The sequence below is a fragment of the Bos grunniens genome, chromosome 11 (assembly GCF_055505025.1).
Source record: "Bos grunniens cultivar Pamir isolate PY7600 chromosome 11, Bosgru_T2T1.0, whole genome shotgun sequence".
Taxonomy (NCBI): domain Eukaryota; kingdom Metazoa; phylum Chordata; class Mammalia; order Artiodactyla; family Bovidae; genus Bos; species Bos grunniens.
Window position 1 is genome coordinate 105,230,320 of NC_141175.1, and position 27,245 is coordinate 105,257,564.

The 27,245-nt window shown below is 55.9% G+C and overlaps 2 protein-coding genes and 1 long non-coding RNA gene across 5 annotated transcripts; 2 read left to right on the forward strand and 1 right to left on the reverse strand.

The window, feature by feature from the left end:
* Positions 1 to 15,337, forward strand: ASTL (astacin like metalloendopeptidase). Of its 2 annotated transcripts, none has more exons than XM_086323890.1 (9): positions 1 to 150; positions 1,093 to 1,218; positions 3,242 to 3,303; positions 4,677 to 4,767; positions 5,756 to 5,873; positions 6,615 to 6,796; positions 9,701 to 9,782; positions 9,872 to 10,026; positions 11,312 to 11,343. In XM_086323890.1, the coding sequence occupies exons 1-9, from the start codon at positions 99 to 101 to the stop codon at positions 11,326 to 11,328; spliced, it is 885 nt and encodes a 294-aa protein (XP_086180016.1). In that variant the 5' UTR covers positions 1 to 98; the 3' UTR covers positions 11,329 to 11,343. The 2 variants fall into 2 exon arrangements, with proteins under 2 accessions (XP_086180016.1, XP_086180015.1); XM_086323889.1 differs by lacking the exon at positions 11,312 to 11,343 and adding an exon at positions 14,031 to 15,337 and having other exon boundaries at positions 2 to 150.
* A 1,115-nt stretch (positions 15,338 to 16,452) lies between these two features.
* LOC147363774 (uncharacterized) lies at positions 16,453 to 22,281 on the reverse strand. 2 transcript variants are annotated; one of them, XR_015135983.1, is made up of 3 exons: positions 22,156 to 22,281; positions 21,958 to 21,989; positions 16,453 to 16,604 (listed from the first exon to the last, which is right to left on the reverse strand). It is a non-coding gene; the product is annotated as an uncharacterized LOC147363774 (long non-coding RNA). The 2 variants fall into 2 exon arrangements; XR_015135982.1 differs by lacking the exon at positions 16,453 to 16,604 and adding an exon at positions 21,413 to 21,572.
* A 492-nt stretch (positions 22,282 to 22,773) lies between these two features.
* On the forward strand, positions 22,774 to 26,535 carry ADRA2B (adrenoceptor alpha 2B). Its single transcript, XM_086323888.1, has one exon. The coding sequence runs from the start codon at positions 23,222 to 23,224 to the stop codon at positions 24,563 to 24,565; it is 1,344 nt and encodes a 447-aa protein (XP_086180014.1). The 5' UTR covers positions 22,774 to 23,221; the 3' UTR covers positions 24,566 to 26,535.
* The last annotated feature ends 710 nt before the right edge of the window (positions 26,536 to 27,245 follow it).

The following is a 27,245-nucleotide window of genomic DNA, read 5'->3' on the forward strand; positions in this document are numbered from 1 at the left end:
AAGGAAGGCGGTGGTCCTGTCTGCGATTAGGCTGTTTCATCTCGCAGGAATCGGTGCTCTTGCTAGCTGAGGGGCCACGGGGGCCCACTGCGGGGAGCATGAGCATGGAAGGTCTCTGGCCATGGGTCCTGATTCTGGTCTGTCTGCCTGGTAAGTGGGTTGCCTCACTCTCCTACCCCCCTCACTTTGGCTCCAGCCTGTGGAGCCCATGTGGGGAATGACCAGAGGGCATAGCTGCAGCTTGCAGGGATGTAAGTTGACCAGCATGGCTCGGAGAATGGGCTTCCAGGGATGCTCCTAGAAGTCAGCTCGCAGGGGTCCCAGGAGGACCTCCCGAGGATGCTGGGGGTGGAAGGCCTGCCTCGCAGGAGATAGCAGGAGTGACGCCTCCAGACATTCATGCCCTGCCCTCCGCGCCAGGCTTGCCTGGCCCGCTTCCCGAGGCCTGGGCTGAGGAGGGGGCTGGGGGGGTCTGAAGCTCAGCCACACCGTGGCCTCAGTGTTGGAGCCTGAGGCCGCCCCCTGCTCCCTCCTTTTCCCTCCCTCCCCTGCCTCATACTTGCCCAGACACCTGGAGCCCAGGGTTGCCTTTTGAAGCCCTGTCTTGGTCTTCCTAGTGGGTTGCCATTTCCTCCTCCAGGGGTCTTCCTGGCTCAGGGATGGAACTCAAGTCTCCCGCATTGCAGGTGGATTCTTTACTGTCTGGGCTTCTCTAGTGGCTCAGGCAGTAAAGAATCTGCCCACAGTATGGGAGGCCCAGGTTTGACTCCTGGGCGAGGAAGATCCCCTGGAGAAGGGAATGGCAACCCACGCCAGTATTCTTGCCTGGAGAATCCCATGGACATGTAGCCTGGCGGGCTACAGTCCATGAGATCACAAAGAGTTGGACACGACTCAGCGTCTAACACTTGTCCCCCTAGGGAAGTTCCTTCTGCAAGGTTGTCCAGGCCTCAGGGCCAGGTGGGCTCCCAGGACTCCTCCTGGAGGGCTGCCTGAAGGGCCTGGGTCCTGAGGCCTGACAGCCCACTCCCCTCACCCCACGTGCTCTTGTCCTGCGTAACCATTGTGCGTACGTACCTGCGTCTGGGCCAGGCTTCATCGTAGGAGCACCCTCAGCCTCTCACTGCGCTGGAGCCTGTGAGACCAGATTCTCAGAAGACCTCACCCCTGAGGAGACCCAGACATCTTGGGACAAGGACATCCCTGCAATAAACCAAGGTGAGGACACTGTCTTCTCGTGGGGTGAGGAGTATGAAGTTGTCCATGTAGCCTATGAAAACCATGCTGAACACTCAGATGAGTAGAAAATGCTGCGAGGAGATGTGCCAGCTTGCTAAGGGGGCCATGGTGAGCAGTAGTTCATGGGAAACTTCTTAAGTCTATTTTTCTGTGTCTTCTCTACTGGGGTGTTACTTTTACAAGAAGGGGGAAAAGCAGAGGTTTTAAAATATGGCGAGCCCCTTCCCTGGTGGCTCAGATGGTAAACAATCCACCTGCAATGCAGGAGACCCTGGTTCGATCCCTGGGTCAGGAAGATCCCCTGGAGAAGGGCAACCCACTCCAGTATTCTTGCCTGAATACAGAAGAGCCTGGCAGGCTACAGTCCCTGGAATCGCAGAGTCGGATGTGACTGAGCAGTTGACTACACACACTTGGCTTTTATCAGGCCGAGTCTGATGTGAGTGGAATTATTAGCGGCTGTTAGGAAACATGCCTTCCACCTGGTGTGGGATGACCTGCAGGTGTGAGGCGCTGCGGGTCTCAGGAAGTGCGAGTCTCAGGCCTTCCTGCCTGGGGAAGTGGAAAAAGAAATAAAGATGGGGATTTCAGAGCACAGTGGAGGGGGCGGAGGGAGAGCTTGTCCTGGAGCTATGAACCTGCTGGGTGTGGCTCGCCCCCTCCTGCTCTGTGAGACGCTGGAGCAGGGTGGCTCACCACCTTGGGGTCACTAATTGGAGCTGGCCAACTCCAGGTCAGCCTGAGGCTGTGCTGGCACTGTTTTTCAGCGGCTGTGGAGGACACTCTGCTAGGGCTGCTGGTGGCCCGAGGACTCCTGAGCCTGTGAGCCTAGCCTAGTGACAGTCGGGAGGCCCTTTGCCGGGAGGCACATCCCCTCCCCAGCTGCTGGGGATGCTGCTGCTCAGACCTGTTGTAGCCCGAGGCCCTCGTCCAGGGATGCCGGGGAAAGTGCTTCCTTCCTCCCTTGCCTAGGGCGGCCCTCCCACAGGGGCATGCACAGGCACGTGTCAAGGCGGGATAAGTCTTGGGGTCCGAAGGTCCTGTGAGGTCAGCCTGGGTGGCCCTCCTGCTGAACCCAGCCCTCCCCTGGGTGCTCCAGCTTCAGTCACCTGCAGATGGCCCCCTGGCTCAGGCTCTGCTCTGGGGAGCCCAGCTTCTAGTATGCACAGGGCTCTGAGCAAACCCAGGGAGACAGTGAAGGACAAGGAAAGCTGGCTGCTGCAGCCCATGGGGCTGCACAGTTGGACATGACTGAGCGACTGACCAAAACAGCCTAACCTTCAGGATGCCAGGCACTCTTCTAAGACTCCTGTTGGGGCTGGTGTCCTAGAAGGGAGGCTGTGCAGGGAGGGGCTGCCCACTGTGCAGGGGGAGGTGGGGGGGTGGTGGGAGAGGAGGGTGGAGCTGTAGCCCCCCTGCCGTGATAGCGAGGGCTGGACTTTCTGGGACTTGCTGCAGTGAGGGTCCAGAGTGCTACACGGATGGGTCAGGGGTGAGTGGAGCAGGAGGGCCAGGGCGTGTGCTGGAAGCGTGGCTTGGGCTGGAGCGGAGGGTGGAGATAGCTGGAAGAAATGGCAACTTCCTGGGAGCAGAGGGTGTCAGATGCAGGAGGCAGGAGCTGGGACTGGGTTGTTGTTTTTTTTTTTTTTCCCTCTTGGCTGGGCTGCATGGCATTCAGGGTCTTAGTTCCCTAACCAGGGATTGAACCCATGTCCCCTGCTGTGGAGGTGTGGAGTCCAGCCACTAAACCGCCAGAGAATTCGCTGGGACTGGATAGTGTACATGTGTGGGTCCCGGGAGAAACGTACTGTCTGAGCAGGGAAGGGTGTGATCAGGCTGAGAAGGGCTGCACATGCTTGTAGATGGGGACTCAGAGGGGCTGTGTGACTTGGTCACACAGCCTCAGGGCCCAGGGAAGGGTGGACCCTGGAGTTGCTTGGCTGGAGGTCTCTGTTGTGGGGGTGGGGGCATGCACCACACACGTGTGTCCCTTCCTTCTCAGGGCTGATTCCAGAGGAGTCCCCAGAGAGCAGCTTCCTCCTTGAGGGGGACATCCTCCGGCCGGTGAGTGTGAGCGCGCGCGCGCACACACACACACACACATGTAAAATAACCTCACAGCAGTGTCAGACCTGTGAGCTCATCCCTAGGCATCATGGGGGTGTGACTTGTGAGCCATCCTTCTTTGCTACTCACAGCTCTTCTTGCCAAAGTCAGCGCGAATGTTGTTAGGAATAAGCCAGCCTGGCGGAGGGTGTGACATCTGGAATGGTGGCGGCAGTCAGTCTGGGAGGGCTTCCTGCAGGAGGGGTTTTGGAATGTCAAGCCCCAGCTTGCTACCCTGGCCCGGGGAGGCGCTCAGGGAGTACTGGGACGAAGGAAGAGGCTAGCACAGGTTGGCAGAGTGGCTGGTGGGGATGTGGGGAGGTGTCTGTGGTGAACATCGTGGGCGGCAGTGATGGTCTGAGGAGGACAGAATGAGGAATAACACACAAACCATCCTGCCTAGGGATGAGGGGCGGGTCAGAAAGGAAGAAGGCTGGATGGAAATCGGGGCCTTCTTTTAGGAGGCTGGGGATGGCAGAAGGCTCTTGAATAGGACAGTGACTTGGCGAGAGCAAGACTTTGGTGCTGGTCTGATGCTGTCCACTGATGGCTCAGCTTGAGTTGGGCGGGAGAGCCGAAGGCCAGCCCAGGCCAGGGCAGGGACCCCTAGGGCAGGGCAGGGCCCCTGTTCCCAGTTACCTAGTGAATGCACAGGGTAAACGCGGGATCCAGTAAAACCTTTGGTAGCCTCTGCAGGAAATATTTTGTCTGGGTTTCTCTTTTTTTAAAAAAATTAATTTATTTTTAAATGAAACAAAGATGAATATTCTTAATGATAAAAGGTACAATTCACAAAAAAGAGACATCATAAACCATTAGTTATCTTAACAAACAAAGATACATAAAGCAAAAATCAGAAGAAATATGAGGGAAAAAGAAAAATATATGATCGTGGTGAGACATATTAACATTCCTGAGAATATTTTATCAAGTGCAGAAAAGATTAAGATCTTGAATGATATCATTAATAATTTAAATATAATAGATTTATATTTAATTTTATTAATCATATCCTACAGAAAGTGTTTAAAATTTTGTATCTCATATGTTATTAGATGTCCACAGGACATTTAGAAAAACTGTCGAAAAGATAAGCATTCTGAATTTCATGGGTTTCTCTGCCCAATAGAGTAAGTGGCAACTTCTTTCTCTACAACAAAGGGCTGTGCTGCGCGTCACACAGCTGGCCACTGACCTCCCTGTTGCTGGCCCCTCTCTGATGAGCAGCCACCCTCACGGCGCACACCTTGAGGGCTCCTGGGGCCTGAGAGGTGGCAGCCTCGGGGCGGGAAGCTTGGCCGGCTGCTCCCTGAGCCGCACTCTCTCCTCAGAGTCCCTTCCGGCTGTTCTCGGCGACCAGCAGCAAGTGGCCTAAGAATGGCGGTGTTGTGGAGGTCCCCTTCCTGCTCTCCAGCAAATACGGTGAGTCGGCCCCAGGCCCCGGAGCCGTGGGCCTTCCTCCCTGCGCAGCCCGGCTCCTCTTCGCTTTGTTTTTCTTTAATGACATACAGCGACTTTATTTTTCATTTTTATTTATTTGTACTGGCTGTGCTGGGTCTTCGCTGCTGCACGGGCTTTCTCTGACTGCAGTGAGCAGGGGCTGCTCGTTAGCTGTGTGCACAGGCTCCTCGTTGCGGTGGCTTCTCCTGTTGCAGAGCACTGGCTCTAGGGCGAGCCGGCTCCAGCAGTTACAACTCGTGGGCTCCAGACCCCAGGCTCAGCAGTTGTGGCTCATGGGCTTGGTTGCTCTGTGGCATGTGGGGTCTTTCCAGAACAGGGATCAAACCATGTCTCCTGCATTAGCAGGAGGCTTCTTTACCACTGAGCCACCAGAGAAGTTCCCTCTATGGGTTTTAATTCCCCTTTGTGCTTCCTCCACCATCACCCAAAGAATCCTTCTGTCAGAAGCCCTCTGTCTCATGGGCCCCTGAGCTGGGATGCTAAAGTCCTGGAGGAGCTGATGGGGAAGCCACACCTAGGGGCAGTCTGATCCATTTCAAGACCAGATGGCCCAGAAGACAGTGACCAGCCCAAGGTCACACAGCCAGGGTGCACCTGGAGCCCTGCTTTTTCCTTCCCACACCATCATGCTGCCCTTTCTTCCTATCTATATACATCCACCCCCCCATTCATCCACCCCTCTATCCATCCATCCATCCTTACTTGTTTTTGGCCATGTTGTGAGGCATGCAGGATCTTGGTTCCCTGACTAGGGGTTGAACCCATGCTCCCTGCACTGGAAACATGGAGTCTTAACCACTGGGCCACCAGGAAAGCCCCATGCTGACATTTCTTGGCGTTCTACACTGGAGAATGATCTAAAGCTCAGCTCCTTCCCCCCGTGCAGACATCTGGGGGAGAACAGTGCAGGCAGCCTGGCTGGGGCTTTAGCCGACGGGTCTCTTCCCAGATAAGCCTAGCCGCCAAGTCATCCTGGAGGCATTTGCCGAGTTTGAACGCTTCACGTGCATCAGGTTTGTTGCCTACGATGGCCAGAGGGACTTCATTTCCATCATCCCCATGTCTGGGTAAGTGCTTCTTGGTGAGTGTGTGAGTGTGCCTATGTGTGCATGGTGAGAGCCTCAGCTGTCTTGAGTTCAGCCTGAAATTAACAAAACTGTTGTCTAAAACCTGTGTCTGGGCCTGTCCTCCCTAGTCTAGAGTCCCCCTGCCCATCTGAGTGGTCTGCTCAGCATGAGCTAGACCTACAAATACTCAGGGCAAATACTCAGGAGAGGTGGGCAAGGAGGTGCTCAATCCTTTAAAGAACCTTCCACTCCATCTCCCAGGAGACTACGTGACCTGGGGAGTGAGTGCAGGTGTCATGGGGCAGACCTGGGCTAGGATCCAGGTTCCATGGTGCAGGAGCCAGGTGACTCTGGCAAGTCCCTTAACTTCTGAGCCCCTTCTGTCTTCTCTCTGAAATGTGGGTGACGGTAATACTGCTTTCCTAGCTTGCTAGGGCCCTAAGAGAATGTGCATGAGAGCTTTGACTCGGGGCTCCCCGTGTGGAGACATTCACGTAATCAGCTGCTTCCATCATCCATGTTAACATCAGTTCTCACCAACTCCTTACAGTGCAGGCTGGAAACAGGGTTCCAGCACACCCTGTTCACAGAGGGCCAAGCAGTGGGGGGACTTGGCTACAGCCCAGGACGGGGACTCGCTCTGGGTGCTCTCTTATCCCAGGTCCTGGGAGGAGGGGCGAGGGGCCTGGGTTTGCCGATTCTCCTGGCCAATGCCCACCCAGCACTTTCATGGCCCTGCAGGTGCTTCTCGAGCATTGGCCGCAGCGGAGGGATGCAGGTGGTATCTCTAGGGCCCAGCTGTCTCCAGAGGGGCCCGGGCATCGTCCTGCATGAGCTTATGCACGTGCTGGGCTTCTGGCATGAGCACTCGCGGGCCGACCGGGACCGCTACATCCGTGTGAACTGGAATGAGATCCTCCCAGGTAAGCCAGGTCGTGCATGGTGGGGGAGGTGGAGGAGAGGTGGTCCTGCCAGAAGGTGGCAGGCATGGCCTGCGCCCAGGGAATTGCCTGGCTATTTGGGAAAGGTTGTCCATCTTCCCCACGATCTGCCTGTCTCCCATGGGGAAGGTGGGATTCCTGTTTTCCTCCAAGACATGGAGAATAACCCAGATGCTGCTGCTCTGGGCCCTGAGGCTTCAGTGCCACCCAGAGTTACCCTGAACTAGGGCATCAATTTGCCCTGTCTCGTCTCTCCTCACTGACACTGGCAGTTACCTAAGGATGGAGTTGATGGTCTTATGACTCTTGCTCACTTATACTCAACCAGCAGCCCTACATGCCTTAGACACTGCTCTTGAGGCTCAGGGCAGGGACTGTGCTCTGGTTGAGGAGCTGAGCCAAGACAGATATCTTAGAGGTAGTGGGCTATGTGTGTGTGCCAAGTGCCCGATGCAGGAGGTAGAGGGCAACCCTGCAGAGGCTGTGAGATGGCCGCTGATGGGCCTCTGGGATAAAGTGTAGGGGGACCAGGTCCTGAAAAGTGGCAGTGGGAAGGCTGAGGCTGGTCTGGAGAGTGGGTCACTGCACTGGATGCCAGGGAGCTGCAGCTATGTGCTGGGCAAGGTGCCGAGGATCTGACTTCAGCAGCGGTGAGGCCCTGTCCTTGGCAGAGGGGGACAGCCTGACATAGGAGGTGAGAGGAGTCGAGACAATTGATTCATGAGGGAGGAGAGCAGAGGAGGTGAGTGATTTGGGTTTGAGGGTATGGAAGCAAATGAACACTTGAAAGTCTTTGTGTAAGAGGAGGGCTTCTGGTATGAGTGCCTTTGCTGCTGTTGTGGGGTTACGCTGAGGGGAGGAGGCCCAAGACAGCAGCCATCGTACATGGATGCCCCCCATGCCGAGAATGGGATGGGAAAATGGGCAGCGCCTCTTAGTGGGATGGGGGATAGAGATTGAGATCAGAGATTAGTCTAGACGTGGGGAGGCCATAGTGACACCACGCTATAAAAATAGAATACAGTCCTTTCGGTGCTTATGGAGGGACTTCCCAGGAGGTCCGGTGGTTAGGATTTCGTGCTTCCATTCTAGGGAGCATGTCACTGCGCAGTGAAGACAAAAAAAAAGCTCAAGTGCCCATGGAATCCTTGTAAAGACTTATGATAGCCACAAGACCTTCAAATTTGAAAAAGTAGAGTTAATACAAACATTTTGATCATGATGTAAAAAGTAGAAGCTAGTAATAAGCGAAAAATGTTATCTATTTGAAAATTAAAATTTAGAAAACAACAAACCTTTTTTGAAGCTATGGAGTTAAAGAAATTGCAGGAATTCTTAGAGCATGAAAATTAGAACCAAGGGTTCATAGCTAAAGCAACCCACGGGGAAAATATGTAGACTGAAATACTTAGATCAACAAAGATAGAGGACAAATTCGGCATTTCAATTCAAGTTAAGCAAAAAAAGGGAATTCGTGAAGGGAAAAGCAGAAATTAATGAGTTAGAAAACAAAACAGCACTAATAAACGAAAAAGCTGTTTTTTCTTTTAACAATAAAATTAAACAGCAGCTACCCTAATGGAAAAAATTGCTAAAGAACAAGGAAAAATGAGAATGTTTGTACTTAGTTAATATGTAAAGAATAAACGGCTAAAATACACAAACCAGTAACATCAATTAACTGTGGAGGTGGGAACTCAAGGGGGATGGAGTGGGGAGCATTATGTATCTTCATATTTTCTGAGTTTTGAGTCAGATAAATATGTTGCCTACTCAAAGTTATGTTTAATAACTTAAAGGATTTTAAAAGGAAAAAGTAAGCACTCTACTGGGTAGGTATTTCCAGGCAGGGATGGGATATAAAGGTGTTAGATTACCATTTTAGTGGTGAGGAGGCTGCTGGTGACCATGGGTGAGTGTAAAGGCAGCTGGCTGGGCCTGGGGTCTTTAGGGGAGCAAAGATGGGGGTACAGCCGTTCTTTCAGAGGCTCACTGAAGGGCAGGAGAGAAGTTGAGGGAGGGAAGCTTGTTGCTCCCAGGCCTGCAGGGGCCAAGGGACAGGAAGAAGCAAGCGCTCTGGCCAATGGGAAAAGGCTGAGCTCCACACCTGGGGTTGGGGGTGGGGCAGGTGCTATTGGCTGGGGGCAGGGAGGGCGGGTGGCTTTGCTTCTGGGGGTGGGGCATACCCCCGGTGGATGGTGGGCTCACAGGTCTCCAAGCCTGGGGTGGGGAGGAGGAGCGGGGTGAGGAAGTAGGCACTGGGTCTCACTGGTAGTGGGCATCCAAGGCTCTGAGCAGCGTGGGACTTCTTGAGAGCTGGACTATATTAGTATAAAGATAGTTTCACACAGGGCGAGCCTGAGAGGAGGAGAGACGGGGGAGAGAAGTCTTAGCAGGCAATGGCGGGCCAGCCACCAAGTCCCTGTGCTTGTATTAATACATCAGCTGGCGCAGATCTGGAACCCTCCCAGGGCACCGAGGAGACGGGGATCAGAAACGGGGGTGGGGTGAGGAGATGCACTCTGGCTGTAGTTTTGGACCCCCTCAGGTGGGCTGGACGCTTCCAGGAACCCCCTGCTACCTGCCCTTCCTCCCCTGGCCCCCTTCCCCATCGCCAAGTAGGACCCCCTTAGGAGGGCTGGACAGTTCCAGGAACCCCCTGCCACCTTCCCTTCCTCCCCTGGCCCCATTCCCCATCGCCAAGTAGGACCCCCTTAGGTGGGCTGGACACTTCCAGGAACCCCCTGCCACCTTCCCTTCCTCCCCTGGCCCCCTTCCCCATCGCCAAGTAGGACCCCCTTAGGTGGGCTGGACACTTCCAGGAACCCCCTGCCACCTTCCCTTCCTCCCCTGGCCCCCTTCCCCATCGCCAAGTGCTTTTTTCAGGTTTTGAAATGAACTTCATCAAATCTCGGAGCAGCAACATGCTGGTGCCCTATGACTACTCTTCAGTGATGCACTATGGGAGGTGAGGACCCCTTTTCTGGCTTTCTTTCCTCCGCACAGTCCTGCCAGCCCAGCCAGTCTGGACTCAGGCCCCTGCCTCCTGGGTTTCAGGCTCGCCTTCAGCCGGCGCGGGCTGCCCACCATCACTCCACTCTGGGCCCCCAGTGTCCACATTGGCCAGCGATGGAACCTCAGCAACTCGGACATTGCACGGGTCCTCAGGTTTTATGACTGCAGCCCAAGTGGCCACGAACCCAGTGGGAAAGGTGAGTGACAGGGAGCAGAGCGATTGGAGGAGCTGGAAGAAGGTTGAGGTGGAATTAGTGAGGGTCAAGTGCTAGGAGGTGAGTCTGTAGAGGTGAGCAGGGCAGACCAGGGGCTCACCATTCAGATGCAGAAAAAGCACTTGAAAAAAAATTAACAATCAGCTATGATTAAAAACTGTTAGCAAATAGGAATAGAGGTCACTTGCCTAACTTTAACGTACCTACAAAAAAAACAGACCAAAAATCATTTTAAATGTCAAAACATTAAGACAAGTTTTCCACTCTTGTCTCATCTATTCAACAATGTAGTAAGTCTTAGCCCTTGTGGTACAACAAAAAATGAAGTCTTGGAGGTTTGAGAAGGAAGAAAAGAGTCGCTATTCATAGATGACAATCTGCATTGAAGGAATCTACAAAAAAATTACTAGAACTAATAAGAATTTTTAAAGGTGAATACAATCAATATACAAAAGTCAGTTGTATTGTAATGCAGCATCAATTTATTAAAATACATTTTAAGCCTTTAAAAAGATGCAGCTGGCCCAGGCAGGGGTGAGAGTGCAGAATCGGGCAGTGGCTGTGCAAGGGAGAAGCAGGAGGCGTGATGAAGATCCACAGGAAAGAGAATTGAGACGGCTTCGAGTATTTTCCTTTACAGGTTATTATAACATGTTGACTATAGTTCCCTGACTATAGTACCAGGCCCGCTGATTTTTAGCTGAGCACATGGCTGGCTAGGATAAAGTCTACATTTGCCAGTCTTCCTTGCATTTGGGCATGACCAGGTGACTGCCTTCTAGCTTGTGAGATACCCATCAGTTGGCAACTGTTATTTCGTCTTGTGAAGAAACATTCTTCTGAAGTTGGTTGCCCTGGTGACCTTCTCTCATCACCATTACCTCATTAGTAATTGGGGAAATGCAAATAAAGACCACAGTACCCTTTTTTATCCCTTAAGTTGGCAGAAGTTTAGAAGTCAGATACTGCCGAATACAAATAAGATGATGAAGCGATGATGACATTCATACTCTGCTGACAGGCGTATAAATGCTGCACCATCTTGGAAAACAATTTGGCAGCTTGCAAAGCTGACGTGTGTATACCCCACGACTCAATCTACTCCTTAGTATTTTCGCACACGTGTACTCCCAACTCCAGCGGTAGGCAGTCTCCACTCTACATTCTGTGTCTGTAGGTTTGCCTACTCCAGGCATGTCGTATAAACAGAATCATACAAGACGGTCTTTTGTGATCGGCTTCTTTCACGTAGGATTCTGTTTTCAAGGTTCATCCACAGTATAGCATATCAGTACAGCCGATCCTCGAACAGTCTGAGGGTTAGTGGCGCTGACCCTCTGTCAACAGACCCTCTGACTGCCTACGGCTTCACAGTCAGTCCTCCACATCCAAGGATTCCACTGACCATGTGGTACTGTAGAACGTTTGCTGTCAGCCCTCCACATCCAAGGATTCCACTGACCGTGTGGTACTGTAGAACGTTTGCTGAGAAGTCACGCATCAGTGCGCTCATGCAGTTCAAACCTGTGTGGTTCAGGGTCAACTGTATTTCATTTTTATTGAAGGATATGCCACATCTTGTTTATCCATTATCAAAGGATCTTTGGGCCATTTCTAGTTCTACTGGGACAAACATTCATGTACAAGATTTTATGTGGACATGTATTTTCTTTTCTTTTGGATATATACGTAGGAGTAAAATTTCTGGGTTCTTTGGTAACTCCATACTTTACTGCTAAATTGTTTTCCAAATTGGCTGCACTGTTTTTCGCTTAGACCAGCAGGTATATGAAGTTTCATATGAAGCCCTTGTCACCACTTCGGGTTATAACCATGCCCAAGTGGGTGTGAAGTGGCATTTTGTTGTCGCTTTGGTTTGCGTTTCCTGAATGGCTGTGAACACCTCTTTATCTGCTTATAAGTCTTTTGTATATGTTTGGAAAAGTGTTCAAATCTTTTGCCTGTTTTTTGGTTGGGTTGTCTTTTACTGGTAAATTGTGGGAGTTCTTTGTATATTCTGAATACGTGTCCCTTATAGGATATATCATTTAGAAATATTTTCTCACATTTTATCAGTTGTTTAACTTTCTAGATGGTGTTCTTTGCATCAAAATTTCAAATGTTTATAAGCAAAGTCCAACTTACATTTTCTTTTATCACTGTGCTTTTGGTGTCATATCTAAGAAGAATTTGCCTAACTCAAGGTCATGTAGATTTAATCCAATGTATTTTGCATGTACATCAGGCCTTCCCTGGTGACTCAGATGGTAAAGAATCTGCCTGTGATATGGGAGACCTGGGTTCAATCCCTGGTTTGGAAAGGTCTTCTGGAGAAGGACATGGCAATCCACTCCAGTATACTTGCCGGAAAACGCCATGGACAGATGAGCCTGGTGGGCTACAGTCCATGGAGTGTCAAAGAGGTGGACGTGCGCTGTGCTTAATAGTTCAGTCGTTTTGCATGTGATTATGCAGCTCCAGCACCATTTTGCAGACTTATTTCCTATGATATCAAATATTAGAAAGATTAAACATTAAACAATAAGAGACAATAGCAAGAGTTTTGTGGGTCACTATTTGAGAGGTTTGATTAGCTTTAAGAACAGAATTGAGAGGTGGCTAGAAGTGGTCATGGATCAATGGAAAGTGCATCAAGATAGTGGATATACAAGCAAGTTTGGGTATGGAAATAATGACCCCGTGGAGAAGGGGGAATGGATCCATGGGGCAGAAGAATATCTAGAATATTCGAGAAGGAGCTGTTCTCCTTGGGAGCAGAGGCACTTTCTTGGACCTAGTGGCAAGGAAGAAGATGGGAGCAGACTCCAGTTGGTGTGTGGTCTTGATGTGCTATGAGGGGCTTCCGTCCCAGGCATTGATGGCAAGAGTGAGGTGAGAGGCTGGGGAGAAGAGGATGTGTGGGGAGGGAAAGGTGTGGAGTGGCTGACTGGGGCGCAGGAGAGGAAACCTCTGAGAGACACTCGGTGGGGGCGCAGTGGTGCTGGGCAGCCGACGGAGGTGGCCCAGGTTGGTCAGTTCGTCCTCTAGGACTGGGGTGCTGTGGCAGTTCTGCCAGAGTGGGGGTGCCTGGGGATGTCTTGGGGACCCATGCCAGGTGTGGAGGGTGTTTTGGAAGTGAAGAGGCTATGGAGCAAGAAGATGGGCTTTTGGGGCTCAGCGGGGCTGGGGGGTCATGGTGCTGAGGCAAGTGGGATGGAAGCAGAGGAGGCAGAGGTCAGAGGGTGGGCTGCTGGGGCCCAAGACTTTAGGGGGGGTGGTTTCTGCAGGTCCAGGCAGGGAGCGGCCTGGGAACTCACTGGCTGAAGTGTGTCAACTCAGATGGGCCAGTGTTCACAGATGGAAGATACGGCCTCATTAGGAAGCAGCTGGAGAATGGGAAGGATCAAAGCAGTGCTTAGGGGGTGTGGCTGGCCAGCCAGATAACTTGGGCCCAAAATGAAGAGTCTTAGGAAGTAGCCGGTGGCAGCCAGCTGTGGTCTGGGAGTGGCGGTGAAGGGCCAGCAGGACCCACCCCGCTGAGCTCATGGGCCTGACAGTCACGTGTGTCCTGCTGACACCCTGGGTCAGGGTGTAGCTGCAAGTGTAGAAGTTCTGGAAAAGGCTTCAGATACAGGTAAGGGATGAGGTGTTGCTGTGTAGAGTGGCCCCGGGGGGGTTGTGCTGAGGGCTGCAGTGCTCGGTCAGGGGGTTGGCCATCAGCGGAGCCAGGGTATGATAGGAGGTCACTGAGGGTCCCAGTGGCTGACCGTCTGACACTGACCTCTGGGGCCAAGTGGGGAGGGGATGGCGTGGCTCCACGCTTCTTGTCTCTCTGGGGAGTTGGGGATCAGGGTTTCGAAGGTGTTGGGCAGTGGCATGGCAGGAACATGGTGGGTTCTAGGTCTCTATGAACAGGCTGAAGGGTGCTCTGGCTCTCACACTGTCCTTCTGTGACTTTGGGACATAACCTGTCTTTCCTGCTTTAGGGCTCCAGACCCCCGGGAGTGGTAGGAGCCCCACTCCTGGCTCTAGGTCACAGCTGCAGCAGCTTCTGAAGGCACTGTTGGAGGAATCCAGGAGATCTGACCCCAGAGGCTTCGGGGCAGAAGACCAACATGCTGCTGCCAAGTCTGAAGAGAGCCTTCGTGCATGGAAGCCCTCCGCCCTGAGGAATTCCGAAGTGAAGGCCTCTGCCGACCCTGCCCCGTCAGCCCCCAGCTTCCTCCTTGAGGCCAAGGCCTGGGGCAGTCTTTCCTGACATTGCCCTGGCGCCATCCTGGCAGCACCAAATACCCCATTTCTAGAAGAAGACCAATCCACATCCGTCTAGGCTCTTCTGGGGAACCCTGCTCTGCCAGGGGCCCGTGCACCCAGAAATCACTTTATGAAGACACCCAGAGGTCAAGCCTGTGGCTTCCGTCCCCTTGGCCCCTCTAGGCAACACCTCTGCCTTCCAGCTTCTCTGGTTCCCCCGTCTGAGGCTTGGGCCCCTCTCTCTGCTCCTTCCTTCCTTGTCATGTTTCCCCAAGGGCTCCTAGGACAGAGAGACCCTCTAGGTCAGTCGGGGGAGTGCTGACTCTGCTGGCTTTCATCTCCTGCCTCAGTCCCTGGGGAGGATGGGAGGTGACTTCTCGACGGCTCCAGGGACAAGGGACCTGGAGGGCTGGGCCTCCCTGAAGGCCCCGGGAGCCCCTCTGAGGTTGAGGCGCAGCCCCCCGCAGGGACTAACGAACCCTCAGGCCGCCCCGTGCTCGGGACCCTGGGAGCAGCCCCTCTCCCGGTTGTCTGAGCGCTGGGAACCTGGGAATGCAGCCCTGCGCTCCAGGAGGCTTCCAGAGCCCCACTTCCTCCCTTGCCTCCCGGGGAGGTGAAGAGGTGGGGGCCCTAGGTGCAGGGAAATTTGCTGCGGGAAACTCAGCAAGAACATGAGGACCTGAAGTCAGGACTCAAGAGCTGTCACCCGCGCTGCGCTTTCTAGGAACTTTGCCTCTGCTCAGAGCCCGCGCCCCCAGACTTGGCCCGAGGAGGCCCTGGAAGGTGGGGAGGGGCTGCGGGGCCACCCTGACTGTCTTTCTTCTGCCAATCCCCACTCCTCTCCTTCAGCTGCCGGCCTCCCTGGTGAGGGCTGTTCAGGGTCCAGAAAGTCTCTAGGGACTGCAGTGAGCGACCCCGTGCAGGTCTAGGGGCCTGCTTTGGGTGGGAGGGCAGCAGGAGCCCCTGCCTGTCCCAGTGGGGCCAGGTCCCCCTGATGTCTCGGGAAAAGTAGAAATAAAGTTGGGAACTTGCTCCAGGAGTCTGGTGCTGGGCTGTGCTGACTACCTCATACCCGGTGCCTTGACCTCCCCTGACTGCCCTGGGAGGGGCCTTCTAGGCACTGAGACCCACATTTCAGAGTCAGGAACAGACTCGGGGAAGCAAACTGGTGTGCCCAAGGAAATAGGACTGAGCAGCAGGGCTGAGACGCGCCCTCTGCCGTCCTCTTCACTGTGTCGGGGGGCCTGGAGCCTCTGCCCTCAGTCTATCTGCGGCTTCAGTCTTGAGTCAAGGATTTTCCGAGACTGCGCAAGGGCCTGAGTTCAGGTGTGAATGTCAGGGAAGGACTGTGGTGTGGAGATGCTGTCCCTTGTCTTGCTTCCAGACCTGGGAGGTGGGGTGCCACAGTAGAGAAGTAGGGCTCTGGCCATGATCCTAGCAGGGTGACCGCTCCCCTGGAAGATTCCCAAGAAAAGACTTTGGGCCAACCCTAGGCTAGAGATGGTACGTGTGCCTGTTTATCAGCATGGTTGCCTCATGACCTGTGGGTCTCTGAGTAGTGAGCCAGGCCGCTGACACCAGGCTGGGATTTCCCGATGGCCACTGTGGGTCAGAGGAGGTGATGTGCTCTGCACTGCGAGACCCGCCCAGCTCGCAGAGGCTGCTGTCATGAGCCTCCATCAACAGGCGGCTTTTGATCTTGGATGCTGGGTTCTCTGTACAGGGCGGTGGGGCTGGTTGATCCTGATGCCTCACGGGGAAGACTGCTTACTCTCTTTTGGTGGTGATCAGGGACAAGGCTGTCCTTGTCCTGTCGTCCCCAAGAAGATGCCTGTCAGTAGAGTCCGGGCCCCAGGCCAGCTCTGGGCCCAGGCCTGTCCCCTGAGCCCCACACTGTCCTGATGATCCAGTCATGGTCAGGTCCCCGGAGCCCCAGCATGGAGGGTGTGACATGTGTGGGACCTGGGGCGTCAACCAGGGCCCAGGGGGCTAGCCGCCACCTCTCACGGCCTGCGACTTGTTCGCCAGTCCCCGACCACACAGCTCTGTGGGCTCATTCATCAGTCTATTCACTCACCCAACACACATCTGTTGTATTTGGGGGCCAGGCAGGCTCCGTTATAGGCACTGGGAATAATATAGGGAACAGGCAGGTTTTCTATTCTCACGGAGTTTATTTGGGGATGGGGAGAGGAATGGACAGTGAACAGGCAAATGAAGCATCTGGGGTTGATAAGTGATGGAAGAGGGAGCGTTTGTGGATGGCATTTCACCTGAATGGCAGGACGCTGCTATCCTGGGGCCATCTGGGGAAAGAACAGCCAGTACAAAGGCCCTGAGGCAGGAAGGAGCAAGGTGTGTCAGGCCAGCGTGTGTGGAGAGAGGTGTGTGTGTGGGAGGTAAGGAGGAGGCAGGCAAGGGCCTGCTCAGTCATGGAGGGATGGTTTATTCCAAGAGCAACAGGGGCCCCTGCTGGGAGTTTCTAAGGAGAGGTGTGACAAGACCTGATCTAAAATTTTAAAAAGTCATTCAGAGGCTTCTCTGGTGTCTCAGTGGTAAAGAATCCACCTGCCAACACAGGAGACACAGGTTCGATCCCTGGTCTGGGAAGATCCCACAAGCCGCGGAGCAGCTAAGCGTGTGCACCACAGCTAAGCCGTGCTCCACAACAAGAGAAGCCGCTGCAGTGAGAAGCCCGAGCACCGCAACTAGAGAAAGCCCACATGCAACAGCGGGGACTCAGAGCAGCCCCAAATAGACAAAATTATATTAAAAAAGTTATTCTGGATGTGCCTTGAAAAGCGAGTTGGAATCAGGCAGAACAGCTGGTAGCCCCTGCAGCCGCGCGAGCGAGAGTGACGGGATGATGGGAAAGGGCGAAAGTGGGTGCTCTGGAGTGCGTTTTGGAGGTTGAAATAACCACACCTGCCGTTGGATGAGCAGGGGATGAAGGCATCTCAGCCTTGAGAACTGAGGGGACAGAGTTCAGGGGAAATAGGTGTTTTAAGTCGGGGGCTGTGCTGTGCTTAGTCATTCAGTCGTGTCTTTGCAACCCTGTGGATTGTAGCTCTCCAGGCTCCTCTGTCCATGAAATTCTTCAGGCAAGAAATACTGGAATGGGTTGCCATGCCCTCCTCCTGGGGATCTTCCCAACCCAGGGATCGAACCCAGGTCTCCCGCATTGCAGGTGGATTCTTTACCAGCTGAGCCACCAGGTAAGTTGGGGGCTCCTGGATGTCAAATGGGTGGGTCAGGAAGTGCGTGGGCTGAGTGAGCCTACAGTTCAGGGCAGGGGACGTACTTTGGAGAGTGGTTAGCGTCCGGGTGAAATTCCCCAAGAAGAGTTCAGGCGCAGAAGGAAAGGATCCCAGGACTGAACCAGTGCTGAATCGCTCCCTGCAGTTTCTCAGTCTTGGTCCTGCAGCATTTTCTGACTGATGAGTCTTCGCTGGGGAGAGGGGGCTGGGCTGGACCTTGTGTGGTGTTTTGACAGCATATTTGGCCACTACCCGCTAGAAGCCAGTAGCAACCTCCTGCCTCCTGTGGTGAGTCAAAAATGTCTCCAGACATTGCCCAACGTCCCTGGGAAGGGGCAAAAACCAGTCTTAGTGGGAATCTCTGATTTGGGGTTTGGGAAAGGGAAAGGAAGCTGAGGAGGAGTGGCCTGTTAGGAGGGAGCAGGGCCTGTGGAGTGGCCCTGGGGAAGGGTCTGTCGTATAAAATGCGGCTGAGAAACTGCCTGGGACCAGGACACAGACGCGAGCCTGGCCCTTGGCGATGCGGAGGCATGAGTGACGCCCAGGGGTGGGCTCAGTGGAGGGCGAAGGGAGAAGCTGAGGGGCTAGAGACAGGGACCAGGCAGACACGAGCCTGGCGCTTGGCGATGCGGAGGCATGAGTGACGCCCAGGAGTGGGCTCAGTGGAGGGCGAAGGGAGAACGTGAGGGGCTAGAGACAGGGACCAGGCAGACAAGAATGTGGAGGCTGCAGGGGCTTCCCAGATGATCCTGTGGTGAAGAACCCGCCTGCCAATGCAGGAGGGGTAAGGGACGCGGGTTCAATCCCTGGGTCAGGAAGATCCCCTGGAGGAGGGCATGGCAACCCACTCTGGTATTCTTGCCTGGAGAATCCATCCTACAGACAGAGGGGCCTGGTGGGCTACAGTCCATGGGGTCGCAAAAGAGTTGGACATGACCAAAGTGACTTAGCACACACATGCATGCACACAGAGGGTGTGGAGAGCTTCCTAAAAGTGCAGGGAGTGACAGCTGGTGAAGGGATAATCAACAGAGCAGAGCCCCAGGGGACACGAGAGGACTCGAGGTCCAGGGTGTATGCAGAGGACCTGCCCCAAGAGCCGAGACGCGGCTTGGAGGCAGGTGTGCGGGGAATGCGTGCCTGTGGGTTGGCTTCCCTTTTCTCTTAAGTAGAAGGCAAAGCCACAGCTTGCGAGGAGGGCGCAGGCAGGAAGAGGAGCAGGAGACAGATGCCAACTCTGAGGCGTGGGGAAGTGAGCACACTGGAACATCTGGAGATCTGTGGTCACGAATCTAAAGCGAAGCCAGCCGACAATTGAGCGCTTTGCTCTGGAAAAAGCAGCCGCTTGGTCAAAGGCAGGGTGGATGGTTTAGGTTTGACCAGGGTTGGGGTTTTGTCGGGTGAGGTATGATGGGGGGAGAGAGGATGACCGACTGACATCACAGAGAGCATGCTCAGGGGTCTGGGGAGGTGGGGAGGCTGGGTGGTACAGGGTGGTCTGGGGGCAAGATCCCTGGGGATTTGAAAGGCTGGGGCTTCTGGGGAAAGCTGGGGGTGGGTGCAGCCTGGCTGGGGATCGTCCCCATGGGCTCTCGGGGTAGGAAGTGCAGCAGCTTGAGCTGCTGGCGTCCTGGCCCAGGAGACAGTGGGGCCAGTCTTGCCTTTCAGACCTGGAGAAGTGGTTCCAGGGCTTTCAGCTAACATGGTGCATCTCCTGCTGTCCTCTCACGGCCAGGATAGGACAACTGTCTCCCCTTTCTTGGAAAAGATGCTACTAGGTCACCTTTCCACCATGGCCCCTCTTTTCAAGGACATCCCTGGGGGTTCCTTCATTTGGGCACCACCTGTCTAAAAAAAGCTTATGTGTATTTCATCTGCTGAGGCCTACTGCCATTACCCTTCACTTTTCAACAATCTGGGCCAGGTACTGCGGACCGAGGAGGGATGTCTGCTCTGATGAAAGAGGTGGTACAACAGGCCCTCAGACCCCATTGTGGTATAGCCTCTGGACGTGAGAGTGGCACCAAGGGAGGAGAGGTGGTGAGGGGTGAACTCCTTGAGGAGAGAGTAGGGCTCCGCCAAGCACAGAAAGAAAGGTGAGGAGGGTGTTTCTGGCAGAGCAAACAGTCCTGGAAAGGACTGGCGATGCGGGCGCTCAGGGCGCATCCAGGGACCAGTATGTAGCCTGGTGTGGGACAGAAGGTGGACCAGAGCCTGTCTCTGCCTCGGCCTCCCCCTCACACGTGGCTGGGAGTAACAGCAGCAGCTACTGCTGGCTGGCTGCAGGTCTGGGACTGAGCTCTGCCAGCCCTGGTGGAGCAGGATGATACTGGTAGGTCAGAGCTAGTTTGGGAAGGGCGGGAGGAAGCCCTACTGCGGCCTGAGGCTCTGATTCACAAAGGGCTCAGCAGAGCAGGCAGCTGGGGAAGGGGTGTGTGTAGGGGAGAAAGAGATGGCAGAGAGCAGCAGGGAGTTGAGTTATGTAACAGCCCCCACTGCCCCGAGAGCCAGCTGCTGGTCTTGGGGCTGGGTGGGGCTGGGGGACGGCAGCGGGTGACACAGAGCCTGGGTGTTGGCTGAGCCTCGTGGGTTCCTGTGGGTTCTTTCTGGCTGTCCTCAACCAAGGGTGGTACCCAGCAGGGCCCAGGGATAGGGGGATGTGGAGCTGCCTCTACAGGGAAGGCCCAGCTGAGAATCAGCATGCGGAGGGTGGGGCAGGATGGGATTGAGGAGCCCTGGCCTCAGTTCTGCAGAGTCCTGGAGGCGTGGCCTTTCAAGGAAAACAGGCCAGCAGACAAAAAGCTGCTGTGAGTTGCAGTGTCTGGGAAGATACCTACTGGCCTCCCAGCCTGACAGTGGTTGGAGAGGATGAGAAGTGGTCCTTCCCAAAGCCTATTTGGGTCACCAGAGTGCCCAGATTCCCTGCCGTGGGACAGAGAGCATGGGGCAGGGACCAGGGGGATAGGCAGGAATTTGCTCAAGTGGCTGATTCCCAGGCTCCAATGGCCACCTGTCTGTCTTTCCTCAGCGAAGGGTCTGATGACACCTCCCCATCCCTGGTGACCCTGGGGTGGAAGCCCAGCAAGTGGAAGGATGCATTCACGACACCTGTCTTTGGAGGGGACCAGGGAGGCTGGCTGCCTCTCCAACCGAGCCTAGGTAGCACCTTCCCCACCAGGCTGTGGGCACTCACATCTAACAGAGGGGCTGGCAGGAGGCAGGGAGAGCCCAGGATCAAGGGAGAGCCCCCTCAGTCCTGCCCTGTGTTGGGGGCTAGGGGCGGGTACCACCTCTTCTGAACCTGGCTGGGGGTGAGACACTGGGGCACCTTGAGGCCACACTCCTTGCTCCCATGAAGATGGAGCAGGCATGTTGGATCAAGGCCGTGTCGTCGGAGGAGCCCTACTTTCAGAAGCAGATTGATGCTTATTTATAGGGAGGATGCCACGTATGGCTATGGGCTAGATATATGAGGGCTGGGTCTAGGCTGGGGTTATAGCATTAAAGGCTCTGGAAACAGTGAAAAAATGCCCTTGAAGCTCCCCAGGCTGGCACTGCAATGGCCACAGGGAGTGTGGGTAGGAGGAGGGTACATGGGGAGTCCTTGTCCTTTGAAGCACTTTGAGGCCAGAAGGCAGTCAGGGTGGGGTATGTGCTTAATCAGGCTTCCCTGGTGGCTCAGATGGTGAAGAATCTGCCTGCAATGCAGGAGACCTGTGTTCGATCCCTGGGTCGGGAAGATCCTCTGGAAAAGGGAATGGCAATCCATTCCAGTCTTGCCTGGGAAATCCCATGGACAGAGGAGCCTGGCAGGCTACAGCCCATGGGGTCACAGAGTCAGACAGGACTGAGTGTGCTTAATTGGAAGTTTCTTCTTACCCCAGATGTACTTTCCAGGGCCACTTCAAGAGGGGTGTGCAGCATGCATGGGGCGGGCGCCATCAGCAAGATTGGAGCAGGGAGGGGGTCACTGTACAGCTCTTCCCTTGCAAGCTGCCCCCAAAACCTACATTTTCTCTGAAATGAAAGTTACTTGCTCAGTCAAGTCTGACTCTTTGCACCCTCATGGACTGTAGCCCACCAGTTCCTCTGTCCATAGAATTCTCCAGGCAAGAACACTGGAGTGGGTTGCCATGCCCTCCTCCAGGGGATCTTCCTGACCCGGAGATGGAACCCTGGGTCTTCTGCATTGCAGGCAGATTCTCTACTGTCTGAGAAATTGTGTCAAAAGACCCTGCCTTTGACTAGATCTCCTCGCTCTGCACCAGGCGACATCCTCTTCCTACTGGTCAGGAGGTCGGAGATTGCAACTGCCCGACACCGCCCGCCCCCCTCAACCCCCTTTCCCCGCCCGAGTCTCAGGTGTTGCCGAGACTTGAGTCCAAGGCCAGTTTTTTCTTACCTCTTTGCCCTTAATAGGGGAAACTGAGGCATCTGCAGGAGAAACAGGAAAGCTGAAGTCGGCAATCCCAGGCTCTGAGCACTTGCTTGACCCTCGGCTTGGGAGCCTTCTCAGCGACCCCAAGACGCTGTGAGGGTTCGGGTCCCCGGTGGCCGAGGACAAGCTCGCAGGCGGGCGGCGGCAGGGGGCGCTCGCTACCTTGTCACGCGCTCCTCCTCGGGGTCCGCAGGCCCGACGGAGTCCAGTCGGGGCGGGAAAGCATTTGGGGAAGGGTCTGCCCGCTCGCCTCACGCCCTCCGCTCGGCTTCTGGCCTGTCGGGCTCCGGGGAGCGCGTGTGGTTTATGATGCTCCAGAGCCCCGACACACCCACCCACCCTCTCCTTGGGGCTCTTGGGCAGCGGGAAGGGGAGATCTGCTTGCGGCCACCCCCCCAGACCGGAGGGGTCGGCCCTAGCCGCGCAATCCGCAGGAGACACATCCAGCCTCGTGCCCGCGGACCTTCCAGCGCCGCGTCCCGGCTCCTTTGGTGCACCGACCCTTCCACTTCTGCCAGCATCCTTCCCTCGGTCCGGAAGATCCCAGACGCCGGGCCTCTCTGACCTGCCGCAGAGTGGAGGCTGGGAGGAAAAGGGTAGGGGCGCCAGAGAGGAGGCCAGGGGCGCGGGGAGGCTGCGGCCCCCGCGGCCCCCAGCGAGGCGCACCTTCCACCCACCCTGGGTCCCCCTCCCACCCCCCGCCCCGCCTCCCTTCCTCCTCCCGCTCCCGCCTCCAGTCTCCTCCCTCCTCCAGCCGCGCTTGCTCTCCTCCCCACTCCCTGGTCTCGGCGCGCTGCCTGCAGGCGCGGCTCCGGGTTACAGGAGCTCCGGGAGCGGATCTGCCTCCGCGCCTCCTCCGAACCGGCTGCGCACCCCCTGCCCGGCTGGCCGGGCCCCGCGCCCCAGCGTGAGTCCAGCAGCCTCCCCGCGTCAGGGCGCAACTTTCCCCTGGTTCCCGGCGGGGCGGGGACCTCAGAGGGACAACTTGGTAAACTTCTCTGGGGCGGACGGCAGGGGCGCCGGACGCCGGTACACCGGGATGTAGGAGGGCCGTGGCCGGCCCCGGGGCGTCCCCCGACCCCTTTCGGCCTGGCCATGGGGCTCCAGCGCCTTTAGCACCGCCAGGGGGGCGACCCCTCGTCCAGCCGACCTGGGTGGGACAGCGCCGTCGCCGGCTGTGCGCGCGCTGGGGCGAGCAGCGCCCGCTCTGGCCGCGTCCGGCCCCGCCATGGACCACCAGGAGCCCTACTCGGTGCAGGCCACTGCGGCCATCGCGGCGGTCATCACCTTCCTCATCCTCTTCACCATCTTCGGCAACGCGCTGGTCATCTTGGCTGTGCTGACCAGCCGCTCGCTGCGCGCCCCGCAGAACCTGTTCCTAGTGTCGCTGGCCGCCGCCGACATCCTGGTAGCCACGCTCATCATCCCTTTCTCGCTGGCCAACGAGTTGCTGGGCTACTGGTACTTCTGGCGCACCTGGTGCGAGGTGTACCTGGCGCTCGACGTGCTCTTCTGCACTTCCTCCATCGTGCACCTGTGTGCCATCAGCCTGGACCGCTACTGGGCGGTGAGCCGGGCCCTGGAGTACAACTCCAAGCGCACCCCGCGCCGCATCAAGTTCATCATCCTCATCGTATGGCTCATCGCAGCGGTTATCTCGCTGCCGCCCCTCATCTACAAGGGCGACCAGGGTCCCCAGCCCCTGGCCCGCCCTCAGTGCAAGCTCAACCAAGAGGCCTGGTACATTCTTGCCTCCAGCATTGGATCTTTCTTTGCACCCTGCCTTATCATGATCCTGGTCTACCTGCGCATCTACCTGATTGCCAAGCGCAGCCACTGCAGAGGCCCCAGGGCCAAAGGGGGGCCTGGGGAGAGGGAGTCTAAGCAGCCACACCCTGCCCCTGGGGAAGTTTCAGACTCAGCCAAACTGCCAACCTTGGCCTCTCAACTGGCCACTCCTGGAGAGGCCAACGGATGCTCCCAACCTCACCCAGGGGAGAAGGGTGACGGGGAGACCCCTGAAGCCCCTGGCACTCCTGCCTTGCCACCCAGCTGGCCTGCCATCCCCAAGTCAGGCCAGGGTCAGAAGGAAGGGGCCTGTGGTTCATCTCCAGAGGAGGAGGCAGAAGAGGAGGAAGAAGAGGGTTGTGAGCCGCAGGCCTTGCCGGCGTCTCCTGCCTCAGCTTGCAGCCCGCCCCTGCAGCAGCCACAGGGCTCCCGGGTGCTGGCAACCCTGCGTGGCCAGGTGCTCCTGGGCAGGGGCACAGGCACCGCGGGGGCGCAGTGGTGGCGGCGGCGGACGCAGCTGAGCCGAGAGAAGAGGTTCACCTTCGTGCTGGCTGTGGTCATCGGCGTCTTCGTGCTCTGCTGGTTCCCTTTCTTCTTCAGCTACAGCCTGGGTGCCATCTGCCCGCAGCACTGCAAGGTGCCCCACGGCATCTTCCAGTTCTTCTTTTGGATCGGCTACTGCAATAGCTCACTGAACCCCGTCATCTACACTGTCTTCAACCAGGACTTCCGCCGTGCCTTCCGGAGGATCCTGTGCCGCGAGTGGACCCAGACAGCCTGGTGAGCCCGCCAGCCTGCTGCCTGTGTGGGGTGGTGCCAGGTGGTGCCCGGGTCACCCTGCTTCACCCTGTTTTAGGTGGCCACCTCCCTGGGCTTTCTGGTCCCTTCCCGGTCCTGAAGCCTCATCCTGGGGACCCCCTGGGAGGGTCAGGGGGTCTATCTGAAGGCTCCCCTTGCAGGCTACAGTCCATGGGGTCAAGAAGAGTCGGACACGACTGAGCGACTAACCCGTACACACACACACACACACACACACACACACACACACACACACACACACACACATACACTTGCTGGCTTGGCTGTGGGGGGCCATCTTCTCCACCCACTGCCTGTACAAGGGCAGATGGACGAGGCTTGGCCCATCCTGAACGTAGCTGAATGTTCTGGACTCCCCTCCCAGAACCACAGACCCCTGCCAACCACTGGTGGGCTTCCCTCCCCTGAGAATCCCGTGTCTTCTGGTTGACCACTTGCGGCGTTTTCTTTCTTTCTCTTCTTCCCCTGGAAAACAGCAGGAAGCCAGCCTTCCACTTTTTCCGGGAGGGCCTGCTGCGGAGGAAGCAGCAGAAATGACGACAGGCACCCACGTTGGGTGCGCAGGTCCCGATGAGGCCCTGGGTGGGGGTGTACGGGCTGGCACTGTCTCTGGGCCCTTCTTCGCCTTCGTCCTGCTTTTGGGTTTGTAACTCCTTTAAAGACCAGAGTCTCGGATCGTTTTCCTCACTCGACGCCCCTCTGGAAGGCAGGTGGGTGTGTGGGTGCCTCGGTGGGGTGGTCTGGAGGCCTGGCCTCCTCCTCGACGGGAGGGCCCTGATCACTAGCGTTCACCCCCTGCAAAAACTGGGGTGACAATAGCTTGCCGCCTACTTGCCGCCGGGAGACGAAAGGCATGGCTGAAAGCGTTGAGCTCCATGGGGGTAACGCATTAGAGAACCAGAAAATGTGATTATTCAGTGATACAAAAATCCCCCTTTTCTGTGTTTACCACTGCCTGTCTTCCTGTAGACTTTTGTTCTGTGCCTGGGGTGTGAATTCCTACCCCAAACTGGAAGTGGGGAGTGGCAGACAAAACCACAGTTTCAGTTCGAGGATTTCTTTGAGAATGTGTTCTTATGCCTGCAAAGATTTGAGTTATTATGCTGCATGACAACTTCCCAACATTTCACCTGCAACACCAAGAGGGTTTTCATTGGATTGGACCCCCCTCCCCCACAACGGGTGAGAAATCTTTTGTCATCAAGCTGGTGAATGTTTCCCCGAGATCTCTAAAGATACCCACTGCAAGGGAATGGGGTGAGATGAGAGTGTGTGACGGAGTGCTGGGGCTGGAGCAGGTGGGTAGGGGCCTGTGGACTCCTAGGGGGCTCCCACTGGAGTCCCCAGGCTGGGCTCCAAGCCCCGCGTGGGCCCCTGTGATGCATAGCTGACCCTGCCCCTGGTGGGTACCGTCTGCCCATCTCAGACCCAGCCGTGTTGCTCCACCCCACTGCGGGGGCTCCAGGGGCCTCTCCCTCTTGGTCTCCTCTCCCATCCCTCCTGGAACAACTGGGAGCACTGGGAAGATGTTTCCCAGCCTTCCCCATGGGTATGCGTGGCTTCACCATTAAGCCAGTGAGCATCTTATCTTGGGGGCTGGGCTGAGCAGCACAGGCACTGATGGGCCTGGCTGGATCTGGAGGGATGTTGGGGGAATTTTCTGGGGTGGAGAAAACGGAGGGGACCAGAGTCACTCCTGGGGCAGGAGGCCATCCAGCTCATTCCCTGGTCTCAGCGTGAGGCTGGGCCTGGCCTGGGGGCAGGGCCAGGGAGGCTGGGCCCAGGGAGGGGCTGACTTGTGTCATCTGCTGACTAGGCTCACGTGTGCCCCCCGTGGGACCACTGCTGATGTTGCTGGTGTCCCCTTGTGATATGCAGGTTTTTATTTTTTTTAAAGTCTGAGCTATTTTATCAATAAAGGATATTTTGTAATAAGCAAGCTGTGTCCTCATTGCCCAAAGATGACCGATAGTAGTTATTTCTCAGCTACCTGTGTAGCAGATTCCGGCACAGGGGCCCTCCCAGGGCCAGTTGCCTTTTCCACCTCTGGGTGTGGCTGGCTGGTCCCCACCCACCTGCCTGAGTTTGTCCACTCAGCTTCCCTCATTCATCATTACAAGTCAGTGGGGGTGAGAGTCACCAGGGGAGTTTGAGACTGGCTGCCTGGGAAGGAAGGGAGGGAAGGCTTCCAGAGGAGGTGACCTTTGGGCAGGGCCTTGGGTGAAGAGCAGGAGTACACCAAGAAGGAAGACAGGAGGGTGTTTTGGGCAGGAGACCAGCACATGGGGGCTGACACCACCCACACAGAATGGGAGGAACACGGGGAGGGAGGGAGGGAAAGAAGGTCACTCAAAGGAATGTTTGAAGCTGCTGCCTTCACCCTATGCCTAAGGAAAGACTGAAGGCAAAAGGAGAAGAGGGTGGCAGAGGATGAGATTGGATGGCATCACCGACTCAATGGACATGAATTTAAGCAAACTGGGGCACAGTGAAAGACAGGGAAGCCTGGCGTGCTACAGTCCATGGGGTCACAAAGAGTTGGACACAACTTAGAGACTGAAGAATAACAATGACTTCAGTGAGGGGCAGGAGATTGGGATGGATCTGCTTTATGTCAGGCTGTCTGGCATGAGGATTCAGAACTG

What these genes read in the sequence shown, in the direction of transcription:
- ADRA2B (XM_086323888.1), top strand. Translation starts at nt 23,222, where the DNA reads ATGGACCACCAGGAGCCCTACTCGGTGCAGGCCACTGCGGCCATCGCG.
- ASTL (XM_086323889.1), top strand. Translation starts at nt 99, where the DNA reads ATGAGCATGGAAGGTCTCTGGCCATGGGTCCTGATTCTGGTCTGTCTG. An exon ending in CCTGCTCTCCAGCAAATACG is followed by an intron (nt 4,768 to 5,755) that starts GTGAGTCGGCCC and finishes GTCTCTTCCCAG; the next exon opens with ATAAGCCTAGCCGCCAAGTC. An exon ending in CTGGAATGAGATCCTCCCAG is followed by an intron (nt 6,797 to 9,700) that starts GTAAGCCAGGTC and finishes TGCTTTTTTCAG; the next exon opens with GTTTTGAAATGAACTTCATC.